The sequence below is a fragment of the Scylla paramamosain genome, chromosome 2, assembly GCF_035594125.1.
Source record: "Scylla paramamosain isolate STU-SP2022 chromosome 2, ASM3559412v1, whole genome shotgun sequence".
In the NCBI taxonomy this organism is placed as follows: domain Eukaryota; kingdom Metazoa; phylum Arthropoda; class Malacostraca; order Decapoda; family Portunidae; genus Scylla; species Scylla paramamosain.
In genome coordinates, this window is record NC_087152.1 from 37,391,817 (window position 1) to 37,411,024 (window position 19,208).

At 40.8% G+C, this 19,208-nt stretch overlaps 2 protein-coding genes across 2 annotated transcripts in view; one reads left to right on the forward strand and one right to left on the reverse strand.

Moving 5' to 3' along the window:
- LOC135114651 (syntaxin-7-like) overlaps positions 1 to 11,011 on the forward strand; it is a 44,825-nt gene extending 33,814 nt beyond the window's left edge. The window contains exon 9 of the mRNA XM_064030541.1: positions 9,597 to 11,011. The gene's annotated coding sequence lies outside the window, so the exon portion shown is untranslated. The remainder of the gene's footprint in view (positions 1 to 9,596) is intronic.
- LOC135114674 (uncharacterized) lies at positions 11,010 to 17,487 on the reverse strand. Its single transcript, XM_064030552.1, has 5 exons — positions 17,344 to 17,487; positions 15,648 to 15,714; positions 14,078 to 14,167; positions 13,140 to 13,226; positions 11,010 to 11,311 (listed from the first exon to the last, which is right to left on the reverse strand). Exons 1-5 carry the CDS (start codon positions 17,393 to 17,395, stop codon positions 11,305 to 11,307), a joined length of 303 nt encoding a protein of 100 aa, XP_063886622.1. The 5' UTR covers positions 17,396 to 17,487; the 3' UTR covers positions 11,010 to 11,304.
- Positions 17,488 to 19,208: the final 1,721 nt, after the last annotated feature.

Below are 19,208 nucleotides of genomic sequence, written 5' to 3' on the forward strand. Positions count from 1 at the left end.
CCGCCTCAGCAACCTCCTTGGGCTTGGGGGAGGCGCTGGAGAGGTGGCCCGATTTGCCGCATGCGGCGCAGCACGTCTGGAAGGCTTTGGAGTTAGGCCGATCGAGGGAGCGCGTCCTTCGTCCCCTCGGACATTGGCTGCGTCTATGGCCTCTCTCACTGCAGCCCCAACAGCGGCCGGCGAACTCGGACGGGCTCGCCTTCCGTGACGCCGCCTTGTGCTCCACCTTCGCCTTCCGGCCCCGTACCTCACCGCGAGGCTGGGCAAGAGAAGAGAGGCTGGTCGTCGTCTGTAGGAAGGCCTCAAACTCCATAGCCCGTGCCAACGCCACCTGCACGTCAGCTGGGTGTGCCTGCTTCACATAGATTTGGAGCTGGTGGTCCTGGAGGGCGTCTACGAACGCGTCGCGCGCCAGAACAACGACCATGTCCTCGGCCGCGCTTGGATACGCCCTCCTCACCAGCCCTTCTACGTCCTGCGCCAGCTGGGAAAGGGTTTCGTCCTTCTCTCGCGTCCTCTTCTTAAGCTGGGCGCGGTATACCTCCGCCTGATGACGGTGTCCGAAACGTCGCCGCAAAGTTTCGGACACTGCTGCGTATGAGGTGCGCTGGCTGGCAGGGAGATGACCCAGCACTTCCAACGCCGGGCCTCGCAGCGCTGTCGCTAGTTGCAGGGCCTTCTCTGCTTCCCCCCAGCCCTGGGCCAAGGCCAGCATATCGAACTGGGCGACGTAAGACTCCCAGCTGACCTTACCATCGTACTCCGCTGGCTTGCGTCTCACGTGACGAGGTGACGAGCGGGCTGCCTTAGGGCTCGGGGGCGGGAAGGCGGCACGGGGAGGTGAGCCCGGCGGTGTAGGGGGCAGGCTAAGCCCTCCCCTCCTGTCCCGGGTGGGCGGCCAGCCCCCAACGGCCATCTCGGGTGCTTCCCAATGACCTGCTTCCCCCACAGGGCCCCATCCAAGGCCCCCAACAGCAGGTGGGGCTGAGGCCACACTCCCTTCAGGTCCTGGGCTAGTCACGGGAGGCCAGGCGGGGGTTGCGGGCAGCTGTACACCTCCCGCCAAGACGCCACGTGGCGGCCACGCGCCCTGCCGCCAAACACTCGCGCCCTCACGCAGGTCTGCCACCTCTTCCCGCAAGGCTTGGAGTTCACTTTTTACCTCCAGTTTCACTGCCTCACACGAGCGATCAGTATACGCCTGCGTTTCAGCCCTCAGAGAACCTAGGCTGCTTTGCAGGGCTTCCATCAGTCGTTCAGTTTGGGCAGCTTGTGTTGCCACGGTTTGCTCGTGCCTTTCCTCCTGCTTCTGAGCCATACTCGCCAGTTGGGACATGAGGAGGTCCATCTGGGTGGGCTTCTCGTCACCAGCATCACTAGAGTCGTGACTAGACCCACTCAGTCCCTCACACTGGTCAGCAGCACCACTCTCGCCCGCCATTTTGTCTACCACCTTGTCTGCCATGGTTTCTCCACTCGAGTCACGTAGGTCTGCACGAGCACACACTTAGCATCCCACTCCTGACACCATTGTTACGAAAGCACAAACCTCAGCACTCCCGTAGACGCCCACAATTCCCCGACAGTCAGGACAGCACTCGGGAACACCAGCAGGCTAGACAAGAGATGCTAAGGGTACCACGTCCCACGTGATTCACGCACAGCCAGACAGAGCGGGTAGACAAACAGTGGGCAACACTTTCTTCCTTTACTAGTTCCGTTAGTTACAGGCAGTTACAGACACAGGCAGGGACAGTCAAACTCTTCAGGCTCACGCAACAGGCACTCGGCACGGAGGACACGCAAAGACAAGTTATCCAGAGCGGGGCCAACAACACACTGCCCAGTCACTGCAGTCACGCGACTTCTCTCCCGCCATCCATGCACCACTGCCAGACACCAGGCACAGCTGACACACACACACGCACGTCACACACTCAATCCCACAGAAAGAAATAAAGGCAACTTAGACTAAACAACAATAATACCCGGGCGTTACAATATATATATATATATATATATATATATATATATATATATATATATATATATATATATATATATATATATATATATATATATATATATATATATATATATATATATATATATATATATATATATATATATATATATATATATATATATATATATATATATATATATATATATATATATATATATATATATATATGTATAACAGTTTTTGGAAGAAAAGAGATAAGAAGCACAAGAAAATAAAGTTATTAGATAAACAAGAGGGCTGAGATTAAAGCGCAAAAAGAAACCGTGAAACAAGAATGAATCAAGGAGGCACCATTATAACCTGAGCTTCATCTAGCCTTTAATCATGACATAAATAGGTTTTATGATCCCCCCAACAATTTATGATATGTGTGTGGCAGATAATGAAAATTTTAAGCATTTGTTATGGTGTCCAAAATATAGTGATGAAAGAAAGAGAAGTTTAGAAGATTGCAAATTTGCAACAATCAAGCACATTATTGGAACATACTTGTTTGATAATAAATATTGAGGAAACAAATAAATCATTACATACATTGTGGCTAATAAGAGAAAATAAAGTGAAAAAGAAACAGGAAGAAAACAGAAGACCCAGCCAGTGAGAAAGGACACGTGAAGGAGTGGCGTTGTAAACATCTCACAAGAGACCAACCAGCAGTTGCCAGCGGCCCACCCACCCAGTAACTTCAACGGGCTGCCCAGCGGCGCATAATGGCTGCGTTTGTCCTGTAACGGCGGCGAGGTGACGTGTTTTTCATGAACACCTCGAATCAGGTTTTCGTAATGTATTTCAAATGTGAGTAGTTTGGTACATATATTGAATGACTTACAAAGGCACAGATTTTCATTCAAGTTGTTAAATAGAGACGCATTGTCATACAGAGGTGCGAATTGTTACACAGGCACAGCTTGTCAGAGATAGGTTGTCATGCAAAGCCGGTTTGACCTTTGGGAAATTGAAGTAATTCATCAAGGTAGTGATCGAGGTGTGGGAATTAGAAATGAACATTTTGGAGGGACAACACGCCTATAGAGACGAGACATGATTTGGCCTTATGCAGAGCCGACAGCCAACGTGAGTGCTTGGAAGGAAGAGCCTGTACAAAAACATGCAGCATCAAGATTTTGCTGCCCAGTCTTATTTCCTCAAGTTTATGTAACCCATCCTAACTGGGGGGACTCAGTAGTTTAGCCTTATGTAACCTGGCTTAACCTTATTAGGGGCTTCACCAAGTGGAAACCAAGACTGATTAAACTAACATAAAGGATTTCGCTCCTTGAGTGCCTGGTTGTGAGTCTAGCCTCATGTAACCTTACATAACCAAATGGTGGGGGACTTCACCCTCTCAACCCCTGGATTATGAATCTAACCTACCTTATTATTCTGCCTGTGACTCTCCTATAGCTTCTTATTCTTACATGAACTTTACCTAGTTATGTTGTTCACTTATCTTTACTGAGAGGAGTGCAGTTTTGCTGCATGAAGGAGGGAGGAGGAAGTAGGAATGTATAGTTGAGCATAGAATCAGTCAAGTAGCTGGCAAAATGTATTTTCTTTCTCCCTTATTTTGGCATACAACTTCTTGCCTTCTGTCCCACACACACACACACACACACACACACACACACACACACACACACACACACACACACACACACACACACACACACACACACACACACACACACAAAGCTTTGATTTCCAAACTACCCTCCTATGGCTTCTATCCTTCTTTTTGTAACTTCATCTCAAGTTTCCTTTCTGATCGTTCTATTGCTGCTGTGGTAGACGGTCACTGTTCTCCTAAATCAATTAACAGTGGTGTTCCTCAGGGTTCTGTCCTGTAACCCACTCTCTTATTATTCATCAATGACCTTCTAAACCAAACTTCTTGTCCTATCCACTCCTACACTGATGATACCACCCTGCAATTTTCCACGTCTTTTCATAGATATCCAACCCTTCAGGAAGTAAACATTTCATGCTGGGAAGCCACAGAACGCCTGACTTCTGATCTTTCTAAAATTTCTGACGGGGCAGAGCAAACTTGGTATAGTTTAATGCCTCAAAATCTCAATTCCTTCATCCAAAGGTTGACAGATACAAATGGCTATCTTGTCCTTTCTGGTCGCTGAGGGGTCATCATACTCAATGTGTTTTGAAATACATCCTTGCATTTAATCCAGATAACCTTAAATTCCTAATACAGGTTACTTATGGAAGAACTTATCTTCAAGTCCCAGCTGATAGATGGGCTCTCTCCACTCATCACTTGCAATTTTAACTACTACATTCCATATTTTTCTGAGATGGAGATGTCAACCCTAGCACACACCTTTCCAGGGTTCAGCAAGACTCATTTTCATACACTACCTACTGTTACTCTCCATTCACCTCACACACAATTGCTCTTGCTTGCCGCACAGTCATTTCTCTCTGAATAGTGCTCTCTCTGCAGTTCATCCATTACAGGTGTGGCCTTTCTCTTAATCTTTCGCTGTGCACATCTGACTGCATAATTCTCTTCTAGTTCACTTTCCTCTTTTCTCTCCACAAGCCCAAACCATCTTATACACTGATTTGTCCATCCAGCCAAGTCTCTCAAAACATTAGTTCCTCTTCATTTTTTATGTTGTCCCTCCATGTTACTCTACACTTTGTTCCCATTACATTTAATTTCTCATCTACTCCCATGTTCCATGTTTCAGCACAGTGGGCACCATTATTCCCTCATATAACTTTCTCTTTACATTCATTCCTGTTGTCCTGTGTTAAAAGATCTATTTCACTTCACCAAATACTTTACCTGCTGCTTTTATTGTGCACTTCATGTCTGTCTCAACTCATGTCTCACTGCAACTCATGATCACAAATACTTGAAACAATTCACCTTTTGCAGCCTCTCCATTTTATTTTACATCCATCCTTCTATCATCTATCTCTCTCTTAATTATTTCATTACTATATTTTTATCAGCATTCACTTTCAGGTTCCTCTTCCTACAAAAACACCCAAACTCCTTCACCAGTGTTTTCAGCTTCCTCTGAGTCAGGCACTAGAGCTGTATCATCAGCATATACTGACTTGGATCCCATAGCCTTTCCTCCCAACTGATCAAGCTCACACTTCTGCCTAAAACCCTCATATTTACTTCCTTTACTACACATCCACATTTGAGTTAAACAACTAGTGACATTACACAACCCTGATGCAAATCAACTCTGACTGGAAAGAACTCATTCACACCATCACCAACTCTCACACATGTACTGCTATTTATATAGAAACTCTCCACCATATCAACCACACTATAATGCTTTCCTTACCACTCTTCAAGCATCCTTCAGCACACCTATCAAATCTGCAGCTTTCCCTTTTCTCATTTCCCTCACAGCCTCCTGTAAATCATCTCCCTTGATTGGTACCCTGTTTAAATCTAATACAGTGACTATTTCCTCCTCCAATGGCATCAATCACTGCTCCATCTTCCTTTACATTCAACAATCCTTCAAAAATTCCTCTCTTTTGCAGACTGCATTTTTTTTTTTTTTTACACAACACTCTCCCATCACCTGCACTTGAAGTCTCTTCAGTCCCAGGTGTTTCATCTTGTCCTCATTACTTTTTTTTTGAGAACATTTTTGTCCACCTGGAAGTTTTATGTCAACTTACTACCCACCTCTCCTGCCCTCATCTTTGCATCATGCTACCCTTTGCTTGGTTCCTACTGTCTCTCTCTCTGTATTTGTTATATGACTCCTGATCCTTCTTTTGCAGCTAGATTCCATATGCATATTTCTCATCCTCTACAGCCACACTGACCTCACACCACCTCCAACCTATCTCATCCCAGCTCACTTGCTCCACACAACCCACAACTGTACTTTTGAGACAGTGCCACCATTTTTCCACATTACCCACTTTCCATTCTTTCATTACATTCCACTTATTCATCATCTTTTCCTTGTACTTTGCTGTCTTTCCCCTCTTCTTCAACTTACTAACTTTCAGACCTTTCTGTGTCTTACCTCCTCATCTTACCTTTATCCATCTATGTCTGCTCTCAACTTCCCTTCAACCTGGTAATGGTCTGACATACCACCACCAGCTCCTCTCTGCATCCTCACATCCAACAGCCTTGACAAATAATCCATCATTGCTCTATCTACCACTAGTCCATTTACCTACCTCGTCCATGTACACCTATAGATATCATTGTTCCCAGTCACCAGTTTGTGGTCCATGCACAATTCTGTTTCCTCTCACTTTAATTTCTACCTGGTACATCATGTCTATCGATCTTCATTCCCAACTCAAGCATTTTAGTTTCCTGCTTAAGTCTCCCAACAGGTCAACATTTACTATCCAAAACTGTATGTATACATTCATCAGCCTCATTGCAGAAAGTGCTCTTTCTCTACCTCATCCCTTTCACTTCCTGGACTCTATGCATTCATCAAGGCCTGCAACTCCTTGAACTTTACCTGTATCAACATTTTTCTTGAGGACTCTCTGATGCTCAGTCTTGCAGTTCTGTACCCTTGAACTTTGAAGCAAAGCCACACCCTTTCTTCTCATCACACCTGACACCCTTCCATTCATGAATTTACCCTCCCTCCTTCCAACTTTGTTACTTAGCGCTATCACATCCAGCTTGTTCCACAAACATTCTTCTAGTCATCTGTTTATGGTATGGCAACTGAAGCAATTATAAGTTGAAAATTTTGTTCAAAAACTGATTTCTTCAAAAAGGGAAGTGTTTGGTAGCTGAGGTTCCACTGTACTTTCTAAGAAACTGATGAATTAGGATCATACTTTGCCATTGTATTTCTGACACCTCATTAATTGTCATCACAGTGGTCTATTGACAAAAGTGTATAACATAGTCACTCTTGTAAAATTAATGTGTGTAAAAATCAGCCAGCTGTTGGAAGCTTGGTGTCATGACATCATTGTGACATCACTCCCTTGGCTCTGCCCCCAGAAAATATGAAGTGCATGTGCTTTATATTTCTGCCTGGAATCGTGCCCTGTCTGTCTTCCAACTAGCCAAAAACTCCATCAGTAGAAAATGTCAAAATCTCTCTGGATCCAACTCCCCTTTTGATTTCTGGCTTCTAGCCAAAAATGTCTCTAATGATGCTTCTTTTTAACTACAATGCATGCCTGGAAATGACACCCTACTTCATGTACGAGTATTCTAAGCATGAAAGTAATAGGTATGTACTACATACAGTAGACTGTAATTACAATAAGATGAGAGCAAAATAAAAGTGCACAATACTTTACTTGAATAGAAGGGAATTTTAATTAAAGAATAGCAAGGAAATTAATCTCATGATGTGTTACAGTGTTACATAAAAGGCATTGACAGACTCTTCTCCCAAATATCATTATAATAGCTTGCTAATACTAGATAAAAACCAAATAGATTCACATTAATGCTGACACTGGCAAAGTGGTAGCATCACCTCAGTGTTAGAAAGGAGTGTGATGTCATTAAGTCCTGATACCTTAATGTGTTAGGCAGCTGGCCAAGTCTTGAGTGTGGTAAATATACTAAGGCAAGTACCTTATTATCCATTTTTGATACAGAAGATTTGCTGTGTGTCAGAGACATTGGTGAAGTATGATCCCAATTCATCAGTTTGTTAGTTACTCCTGAAAAATGATGACATTGCCTCTTAAACCTATAGTAGAATACTGGTGGGGATGATTTCAGAGTACTGACTCCTGGTGTCAACAGGCTGAGGATGGATACTGAATAGGTGTCTCACCCAGCAAGTGGTTACTTTTACCTTGCATAGGATTTGGTTAATAATATAAATGTTTGGTTTTATTTTTTTTATTGATGTCGTTAGGTGTTTCATGTTTGATGTGCTTCCACTATTTTCAGCTTGTCTTTCTTTACAGACTGTAGGTAAGCATGTAGGATCAGGGACAATCATCTAGGAGAAATGGACAGCTAATAACTATCTCCTAACTCACCTGTCCTTTACTTACAGGTTCTAGCTCTTGTTGTCTCATTACATACAATACTGTGTTGCCTAGTCACATTGTCTTGCACCTTACACACAATACTGTGTAGCCTAATCATGTCATGCACCCTAAGCCCAGCTATCATAATGAGAGTTTGTCACATCTCAAGAAATTCTTCAGTCCCGTATTGCTCTTACATTTAACTTAGCAAAATGTGGTCATCAGTAACCTGTGCATTAGATAAATTCTAAAGCTTGCAGTATCTTACACAGAACTGCCTATGGAGGTCTGTTTCTCTCTTTATATTAACAAATATATTTACAGAGAACATAAAATACTTATAGTTATCAGTTACACATTTCATAATTTAGAGATTATTTAATTAAACATGATTGTGTTCCTGGAGGCTAAAAGTGTCACTTCTGGTGATGCTATTTTAAAATCCTGTCTATTGTTTACAATTGTTGTGTAGAATCAATGGTGTGGGGGATGCCATCTGTAAACAGCCATCTTTACCTGCTCAGTGGGCATTCCCCATACAAAGAGCATGGTGGCAGTGAACACGTTCCACAGTTGGGAGACTGCAGATAAAGGTCCTCTGGTGTAGGCTGGTGTGACCTTGGGACCATGACTTGCTTGTGGCTGGAAATCACTGCTCTTGTCTTGCAGCTTCTTGCAGCCTTGCCAGGTGTGGCACTTCTTGTATCTGGGCCTTTTGGAACACCAGCAGGATTGCCATGTCCTGTGATGATGGCAGCTGTAAGGTAGTCCCCAGTAGCTGTTACACACATCACTTGACTTTGTTTAACCTCTGTAGGACATCCAGATCCTGGCCCTGTATTCCAGACAGGGCCTTACATAGCTCTGTTGAGTACCAGAATCACTTGTTGAGGAAACTTGCCACTTTACAAGTATATAAGGCAGAAACTTGAAGGGAGGGTTGGTAGGTGACATGTTGGTGATGATCAAATCAAAGCAAGTCCACTCCAGGTGTGATTCTAGAGTAGTAGGAGGACAGTGCCCTTCCCTCAATAGCTTGGGAGGCTGCCAGAGACAGAGGTCACCATTGCCTGGGTCTTCTTAGGGGCAAAGCTCACCTGCCAGCACCTCAAACTTCTGGATTTTTTTGGGCAAATTTTATATGCCACTGCTTCAGGTCAAGATTTGTCAATAGCGTCCCTCTGAGTGTGATGTGCGTATACACATCTATATTCAACCTCTTCTGATCTTTGGTGTATTAACTTATTGGTATATAGTGGAAACTTCCATATGAAGGGTGGCAGTTGACTTAAAGGAAAGAGATCAACTAAAACATTATGATTTTTCTTCTCTTATTCCTCCTCTCTTCTAAGAATATTTACAAAGAATTACATAGTGTGTGTGTGTGTGTGTGTGTGTGTTGACTATTAAGTCCCCCCCCCCCCTCTCTCTCTCTCTCTCTCTCTCTCTCTCTCTCTCTCTCTCTCTCTCTCCTCCTCCACTTTGATTAGTAAGTCCTGTAATACTATTCATGAATTTATCATGCATATATTATTTGGTAATTATTATAAAAACATGTTATGTAAATTAAATGTCTACAATTCTTGGCTAGTTTGCAGATATGGTGGGAATGGCTGAGGACTCTCCCATGCTGACTCCACTTGAGCCTGCACCATCACATTATGGCAGGAAGGAGCATCCACGAGCAAAGTAGAGTGGTAGATGAATGGAATGAATGAATGGCAGTAAAAGAGCACTATGAGAGTCTTGGGGCTGATTTGTTATCTAGGGTGACAGGTGTTGCTGTTGGCTTTGATGGCAAATGGATGACAAGGGGCCATAAGTCTCATGATGGAGTCCCTTTTGTCATCAAAGCTGAGATGAATATCGTGCTCAACTTGTCTGAGGTGCTCACAAAACAAAGGATCCTGTCTTCAGTGAAAGTAGAGGACAGAGCACCACTGTTAGAAGAATTTTGATGGTACATTGGGAGCTATGAAGGCCAAGGCAGTAGTTGACTGGCACTGGCTTCAGATAAGTCACCTTCATTGGAGATAGGGATTCTTCTGTCTACAGAGTTGTGCCCCCTAGAGAACAACACTGGTCCCTATGACTGCCCTGCGGTGAAGAAGTGCTTCAATGTGAGCAAGCACCTTGGTTCTTGTCTTTGCAAGCTAAAGGAGGAGAACTTTGTCACCATCATGACCAAGATGGGAGAAAAATGAAGAGGAGTGTGCTTGGTGATGCACATCAACTGACAGAGACAGTCATTGATAAACCCAACCATGGCATGGCTGTGCACAGTAATGTCAAGACTCACAAGCAAGCTTCTTCCATCTCAGCACCAAGGAAAACAGCTACCATGTTCTGTCCCAAGGGAGTCTTCCTGGTGGTGGGTGAACTGGGCAGAAGCCAAGGAGGAAGAACCTGCACCACACAGGAGCATGCAGCTCCACCTTGCCAAGTTCCCACAGGACAAACTTGACCTCATGAGGTCCATCTATCAGGACCTGAAAAAAAAAAAAAAAAAAAAAAAAAAAAAAAAAAAAAAAAAAATCCAAATGGAAGCCTGTATTCCAATGCTTGGAGGAAAGTCTGCAATGACAAGTTTGATAGACTGTTTAAGGCAACACAAGTAACTCAAGCAACAGTCTTTGAACAGTTTTGGCCACACCAACTCCTCTTTGATACCTGGGTTACCTCTTCACCTCATCTCCATCTTCCTTTCCTTGGTCTTCTGCTCGGAAGGAAGGATCTAAAGGCAAAGAGGAAGAACTCAACACCTGATTCAAAGCAGAAGACCAAGAAAGAGGAGAGTGATGGATATGAGGCAGCGAAATTCTGAGCAACCTGGCGACAATGATACCCAGAAGACATGATACCCACGTCTTCTGGTGCATAATATCCTTTGATAAAAAAGGGGACCAGGTGCCTAAAGCACCTGTTATTTGACTAAAGTTATAGATGCCTAGACTGAAGTTTACTTGGATGTATATTTGTATGACTAATAAATTATATATATATATATATATATATATGGTTTTAATTGGTCCCCTTCATGTGGAAGCTTTTACATGCCAGTAAACTAATCTACCAAAGATCAGAAGAGGTGGAAGGTTGAAGGGAAAGAAGATGCACACTGGCTCCATGAATTTGTAGCTCCAGTTTACCAGGACGGACCCTCATGGAACGGGTACTTCCACTGGGAAGTTGACCGAAGTGTGTCCATTCACTGCGATGTGGAGGTTCCCACCTGGTATTGCCTGGCTGAAGGAGCTTGGTCATCAACCTTTTGTGCTACACACAGCAAACCACAGCATTCACCACCTAAAAAGAATGAGGTACAGTTGATCTCAAATTCTATTTGGTGAAAACTGTCATCTATTTTTTATTCATGGCCTAGCTATATATATATATATATATATATATATATATATATATATATATATATATATATATATATATATATATATATATATATATATATATATATATATATATAAAATCTACACGATTTTAATGTTCTTACTGAAATAAATACAAATTAATGTTCACTGGACCAATGTTCAGATCAAATATATAATAGAAAATAAAAATATTTAAATATTTTATTTTATTTAAATATTATTTTATTTTATTTAAATAAATAAATTTTATTTATATTTTATTTAAATATACTGAATGGTAAAATCAGATTCTCATTCAGCTTCACATGACTAGAACTGGGCAGCAGCTGTTGTATGTGATGGCTTATAAGATAGTTTCTTCCTATAAAATGTCCAAAAAATCACCTACGTCTTATTAACCCCTGATGAGGATTTGGATTACTAGTAAGTGATGGTTTAAGAACTCTACTGTCACATGAAATGAATTTCAAACATATGAACATTGAAGATTAAACTGTAGAGTCCACTTGACCTCCACAAGACAGGTCTTCAAAGAACACCTCTTACAAAACTGCTTTTCAGATTTCTCTCTTATGTAAGGCAATAAAGCAAATGGTACTAGTTATGTGTTTCATCTAGTTCCTTCAAGACAGGTAGTATATGGGTCCTTTCCCATATAAAAGATTGAACACATGGTATTTGTTTAATCAGTCTTCAAGGGAAGTATTTTAGAATTATTACAATTTCGACAGGTTTAACACAAAAACTTTAAAATCTGATAGAGAGGTCAACAAATGTCAGGCAAAATCAATACAGTAAAATCCCTCTTATCCGGCATCAACGGGACCGCCGACATGCCGGATACTTGAATAGAAGTGAAATTATGTCCAATCACCACCCTACACTCACATATCTTACCATAACAAAGATCAGCTGATCTGATCAGCTGCTTAAGTGTAAGCACAACACACTTCCTCTTTTCTACAACTTTAGGCATGATGAAGGCATCAGGCGATAAACAGTGCACACGCGGGACCGAGTCACCGAGTAAACAGTGCAGTGGGCCGCGGGTGGCACAAAGCAGTGCGCTCTGGTGGCGAGGGGACAAAGTAAAATCCCTCTCATCCGGCATTCGAGTATCCGGCAGCTTCAAGTATCCGGCACATTTTTCCTTGAGCCTTAAAATCAATAAAAAATCAATGTGTACTCATAAAATTGATTAAAATTCCAGCGCAAGGCATACTTTGTCCCCTCGCCACCAGAGTGCACTGCTTTGCGCCACCCGTGGCCTACTGCACTGTGTTTACTCAGTGACTCAGTCCTGTGTGTGCACTGTTTATCGCCTGACGCCTTCATCATGCTTAAAGTTGTAGAAAAGAAGAAGCGTGTTGTGCTTACACTTAAGCAGCTGATCTTTGTTATGGTAAGATGCGTGAGTGTAGGGTGGTGATTGTGGACATAATTTCACTTCTATTCAAGTATCTGGCAATATTCAAGTATCCGGCATGTCGGCGGTCCCGTTGATGCTGGATAAGAGGGATTTTACTATATTAAGACGTGTCAAGACTGTTTCAGTCTACTCAATTGTTACAAAGTTGAAACAGACTACAGCATAAGCTACTAATAGCACATCTATAACACAGATTTACGAGAAACAATGCAAACTATGTACTACTGTGATCAACAACCAATATACAGTATTGAGCATATGTGCAAATAGTTTGTAGCTGATGAAAATTACTCAACCTTTGTACCTGAGTCACACCCACCTGACAGCAAAGAGAAACAGTCCTATATCATCAGTAGCAGCTGCATGATGGCACCCATTCTGCATCCTCTTGGATGGCTGCTTCCTTCTGTAAAATTAGTCTCATCAGGTGAAGGCAGTAGCAATTACAGTGATCATAGTACTTTCATGAAACATGCAGTACAAAAACAACAACAACAACAACAACAATAATAATAATAATAATAATAATAATAATAATAATAATAATAACAGCAACAACAACAACAACAACAATAATAATAATAATAATAATAATAATAATAATAACAACAACAACAACAACAATAATAATAATAATAAGTAAATATATGAATTATGAATTAATTAAAAAGTCCAACAATGCTATAAATGAATGACTAACAATTTAAATCAGCTAGAAAAAAGATTGCCTATAATAAATTAATTTTGAGGGAAATTATATAGGTTTCCAAAGTTACCAAAGTTTTATTTTTAAAATAAAATATTTAATAAATTATATATAGGAGAATAGGACAGAACAAAACAAGGCTTCTCACCACCCACCTCTTCTTTCAACAGAAAACAGGAAAGAACACAATGTATGCATCAAGCAGGGAAGAGGGCATGGGAATTATAAAATAAAGGAGGTTACTCTACACAACCATCACTGCTGCTGCTGCATCTTTGTATTCTTTACTCAAATCACATGCATCTGATACACTTCTTGATATGTAAGATGAGGACAAAGCTTAAAATTACTGATCAATCAACAGCTGGATGGCACACCACATGCAGTAAGAGATACTAAAATAAAATCAGTCACAACTAAACGGTAATTCTCGAAGATGATTTGTTAAGGTCACTTTTAAAAGACTAAACATTAGTAAAGAACACCACAGACTTATCAGGTAGGGAATTCCATAATGAAATCATAGGCACACTGGAGAGCTGCTTTCTAACCTCAAGGGAAGACTGGATGTGAGCAAGTGAGGTGGTGTCCCTTGGCTGAAGTAGCCACAGAGCAACCCCAGCCCAGGCTGGTTTCTAGACCTGAGGGGGATGTATTTATCAACTACTCTGGATAAGATACTTAAGAAAAGACTATACATAGAATAACTAAGGTATGCAAAGTCAAAATCCCAGTCAACATATGACAAGTAGCTAGTCATTAATAGAGGCATAGTCCCCTTTGTGCAATACTCTGGTGTGAGTATAATCTGAGGGAGGATCATACTGACATGTACAAGTACGTACATTATACAGGGCAGTGGCCACAACTGGAAAAAGAAGGAAAAGTTCCTACTTCCCTAATGTGCTCATCACTAGATGTTGGAATCAAGTCAAGAACATTACTAGATGAATAAAATGTAGGTTCAATAATCCAATGAGTTAATCCCAAAGCAGAAAACAATTAAAAATTAAATATCTACATGCAAATCACACACCGCTGACAAATTACTTCCCTCATCTCATGGAAGGCAAACTGAAATCTCCCACAATAATATATATACATTTTTTTAAACAAAATTCATACAGAAAAAAAAAAAAAAAAAAAATATATATATATATATATATATATATATATATATATATATATATATATATATATATATATATATATATATATATATATATATATATATATATATATACTATTATCACATAGAAAGGACTGTACAAAGTGTAACTTGTTGATCAAGCAGTTAATGTTAACATGTGCAATATTCAAGCTAAACAAATTCCCATCGCCAGAACCTGAAAAACAAACCATACGATGAACCGGAAGAACCATTTGTGTGTTTAAAGGGGCCTTAGTGAAAGATGGCTGTAAAAGATGCCTGAGTAGTTCCCTGAGAACGAGAGCATACCCCTATAGAAGTATTTCTTAATCTTTTTGCCCTTGGGTAACCCTTGAAATAAATTACGTCTCAAGGAGAGAGAGAGAGAGAGAGAGAGAGAGAGAGAGAGAGAGAGAGAGAGAGAGAGAGAGAGAGAGAGAGAGAGAGAGATATATATATATATATATATATATATATATATATATATATATATATATATATATATATATATATATATATATATATATATATATATATATATATATATATATATATATATATATATAACTGGTTTAAGGAATAATTAGTACTTCTTTGTCAAATTTATTGGTAATGCTAAAGGAAATTTACTGAATATCTTGAGTGAATGAAGGACTGTGAATTTACTTGCATGCCAGGAAACAGACACAACTTATGTAGACCGTGGCCATGCATGTGTCCTGTACTGAATCACTTGATACATTAATCAGTCATGATCAGGTTCTGTCTGCTGACTGGGCACTGACTAATGAAGGCAGTTACACAATGGCACCATAAATATATCTCTAATGGTTGTTATATTTTTTTTTGATAACATAATAGGTTAGAAAGAATGGTGCCTATATTACAATATTACAATAACCAATAATATGCTATGCATGTATAGTAATATTAGAAATATGAAATTAAATAAAAACTCAAAAGTGCATTACCTTATCTCACTCTTTCTTGCAGAACCCTTAGGGAGCTTTTGCAGAACCCAGGTTGAGAAATGCTGCCCTATAGGGTTAGAAGAATTTGAAATATTACCATCTATATTATCATGGTCACCTACTCTCTGAGAATTTCCACGAGCTTCGTGTCTCCAAAGGATCTCTTGGCACTTTTTTAAATGTGAGATTCTTGTGCACTTAAACTTATTTTTTTATTTATTATTCTGCTTAAGCTAAAAGGATTGCAACAAGTTTCTTCTGTCATCATCATCTTGAACTGTGCCTCTGAAGATACCCTTGCTGTTATCCACACATTCAATATCCATTACTGCCACGTCCTTGTTATATGCCAGGAAATGGCAACAACAAAACAACACCAAATGTGGTAACCTCAGTTACTCTATATTTGGCAAGTCTCTAATTACAATGCAGCCTATGCTCTCTGTCCCTTATTTCCCTGGTCTCCTTGTGGATATTAATGTTCAAATTGAATGAACTGCCCCTCACCCCAAAAAAAGGACCAGTATTCATTCTAGCCAACATGTATTCCACGGAAGTCATAGTCATTCATACTTTTAGACATACCATTAGACATGTCATCCATCCAAGACACAATCATTTGAACTGTTGTGCACAATGCTATGTGCTGTAGTAGGTGTAGTTGAAATACCGGTTGGTACAGCAAGAGAAACAGGCAATACGGTAAATTTTTACAATAGGACCAAACTGCATTTTGACTACAAAACTATACTTGTTTATTAATGTCAGAGACGATTTTGGGCATAAAATATGTTGTAAATACTTCATTTTGTCTCTTCTCTCCTTATCCTCCCTACGATCTTGGGGGGAACACAGAAATTGGTAATTTTATGGTATTTGAATGTACAAGACATGTTAAAAGAAGGCAATCCTAACTTCAGCTGATCTAATCGAACCTAACCTGACCTAACCCGAACTAACAACCTACCCTAATCTAACTTAAGCTACCGTAACTTAACCTAACCTGACCTAACCTAATCTATACGTATCACCTAACAAAAGTTCCCTAAATCAAAGAAACAGTTTAGGAAGAAAACTTCAATAAAATAAGTTTCTCAGTATCCATAAAGGTAATAAAAAACAATACTCCTAAATGTATAGAGCGTTATGGTCCTCTCCTAACACAATACCGGCAAGACCACCACCAGCAAGTCTTAGTATAATACTAAGGCACACCCATACACATAGGTGAAGGGTGAAACCACGCCTCGCACGTCACAATCCAAACCAACCTGATCTACACTGACCCTGCAAGTACCACAAGGCGGCGAATTTAATGCACCAGCCAACGCATTATTCGTTGTGGACTTGGGGGAAACAGCAACACCCCTCGTTTTCAAAGGACACACACATTACAAGCCGGGTCCTCAAGCGTGTTTCTCCTGTTAATAATGTAAAAATCTTGATGTCACCAGTATCTTGTGGGGGGGGGGAAGCGTAACTTCAACTAGAGTTTTTGAATGTAGTGAAGGTGCGGAACATAAGTGTTTGAGAACATCCTGAGAAAGATAGGACAGCATATGGCATTGTTGTGTACACCAATCCTGGAAGAGAATCGCCACCACACAAGGGACTGTCTCACCTTCCTCCCCTCTTGCCCCTTCTCCTACCGCTGAGTGTTGACGCCAAGGAGAACCAGAGGCCATATAATACTCACATGCACTCTGAAGTCTCCTCGCCGCCATAAACCCACCGCCATGTTTGCTCATCGTGTAGTGACCATTAACTACCAGCAGCCTGTCGTCCCGCAAGCCTCCACGTCATCCACTCCGCAATTCTATATTTATGATCCCACACCTTTCTTTTATCTTATTAATCTTATTAATCTTATTTCCTCTTATTATTCTTACCTCATTTATTTTTAATATACTATGATTAGTTTGTCTATTACTGCATCTCTCTATATATCTATTTTTCTCTTTTACATACGATAAGAACTGGATAGTTAGTGTAGACATCTTTTTTAGGGTGGTGTACCAAGGAAATAGGTGTGGTATTACATGAGAAAGTCGGTAGTAACAAAGAAGTGTATGTGGTGGTAAAGGACACAATGATTATAACAATTGTGAAGTACGTAGCAGGGATAACGGAGGGTGTCAGAGTGGAGGTGGGACTACTACACAATGGATCTTATACCTTCCTTGGATTGCACTAAGGATTGACTTGGGGACCATTTTTATTTGCAGTGGTGATGAACAGACTAACTAACAAGCAGGATTTTCCCAAGGAGTATGAAACTATGATGTTTGCAGATGACGTCGTGATGTTGCTAGAGACGGGAGGAAGAAGAGGACAAGATGGATAAATGGAATTATGTTTAGAACAGAGCTTCGTCTCATGTTAAGTTCTGAGTTCTTGGGAGTCGAAGTTGATTAATTAAGCATTATGTTTGGTGTCTCCAAGTGTTACACCTTCAACAAATTCGTCTTTTTTTTCATATTTAACTTTTTGCTGTAGTGTAACTCTCAAACTTCGAAACGAAACCACAATATGAGCTTACTGTGATCAATGTACGGAAATTCGTTCCAAATGCTACAATAAATAAAGATACGGTCAATATTTTAGGAATTTTCATCCATTAATGTGATCTCAGTGAGACCGGACACAAATCGTTAGATTCAAAATTAAATGAAATACTGATTGAAATGTGTAACAGGACATCGACTCGAATATTTTTGGTTATTGCGAGATGAAGTTGCTAGTTGTCTGGCGAGGTGCTACTGCGTAGTCGTAAATGCTCTTGGTGGGTATTCTAGCATCGCTCGTTCATCGTGTATCAATGTATTATTCATTCGACGTCCGCCGTCATGGATTTGGCTTTAGGTGGGGCTTCTGACATGCAGTGTTCTATGGAATTCCAGTAAAATGTCTTCTACACAATAAAATCTCTCCTATAGAAAATAAGAATCCCATACAATACATCAGTGTTGTTCATTGCGCGGCTCTTGAAAAATTATACCGAAAATATTGGTGATGGTTATGCTAATAATAGTGATAATGATGGTACTAGGTTGCATAAAAATGCTTTAGTGTGGCTCGCTCAGTTGATGTGTCTCACTGAAGTGGCTCCCTTTAAAATCTGAGCCTATTCTTCCTGGAGGGGACAGAGAAACAAAGAAAGTTAGCCAATGCTTTGAAATCAACAAAATTGTCGTCGTCACAACTTGCTTTTGTGCAACTTGCCCTGTCCCTCCCTACACTAATTATCTTTATCCTTAATAATAGTTATTACACTCAATCACGGTACACATACAACACAATTATGACTTCAAGTGCTTCTTTCATAAAATTTCGTTCGGCCGAGCGCAGCACCGCCCCGCCTATCACTGAGGCAGCCCTCAGCCCTGACCGAACACTTCCGCACCCTGCCTCCCTCCACTTCACTCTCCGGGACATTGTGGTCTTGATTTCCATGGTGTGTAATTACAATATTTAACCTGACAATGGATATGGATGACTTTTTGCGGACAATACTTATATAAATAGCCGAGCCTCCCCCTCCCTCCACTTCCCCGGGCAGCG

Bases quoted from the DNA above. Each gene is read 5' to 3' on its own strand.
- LOC135114674 (XM_064030552.1), bottom strand. From the start codon at position 17,395: ATGAGCAAACATGGCGGTGGGTTTATGGCGGCGAGGAGACTTCAGAGT. The intron at 15,715-17,343 runs GTGAGTATTATA...CTAACCCTATAG, and splicing joins GAGGAGACTTCAGAGTGCAT to GGCAGCATTTCTCAACCTGG. The intron at 13,227-14,077 runs GTTAGAAAGCAG...CTAATTTTACAG, and splicing joins ACATCCAGTCTTCCCTTGAG to AAGGAAGCAGCCATCCAAGA.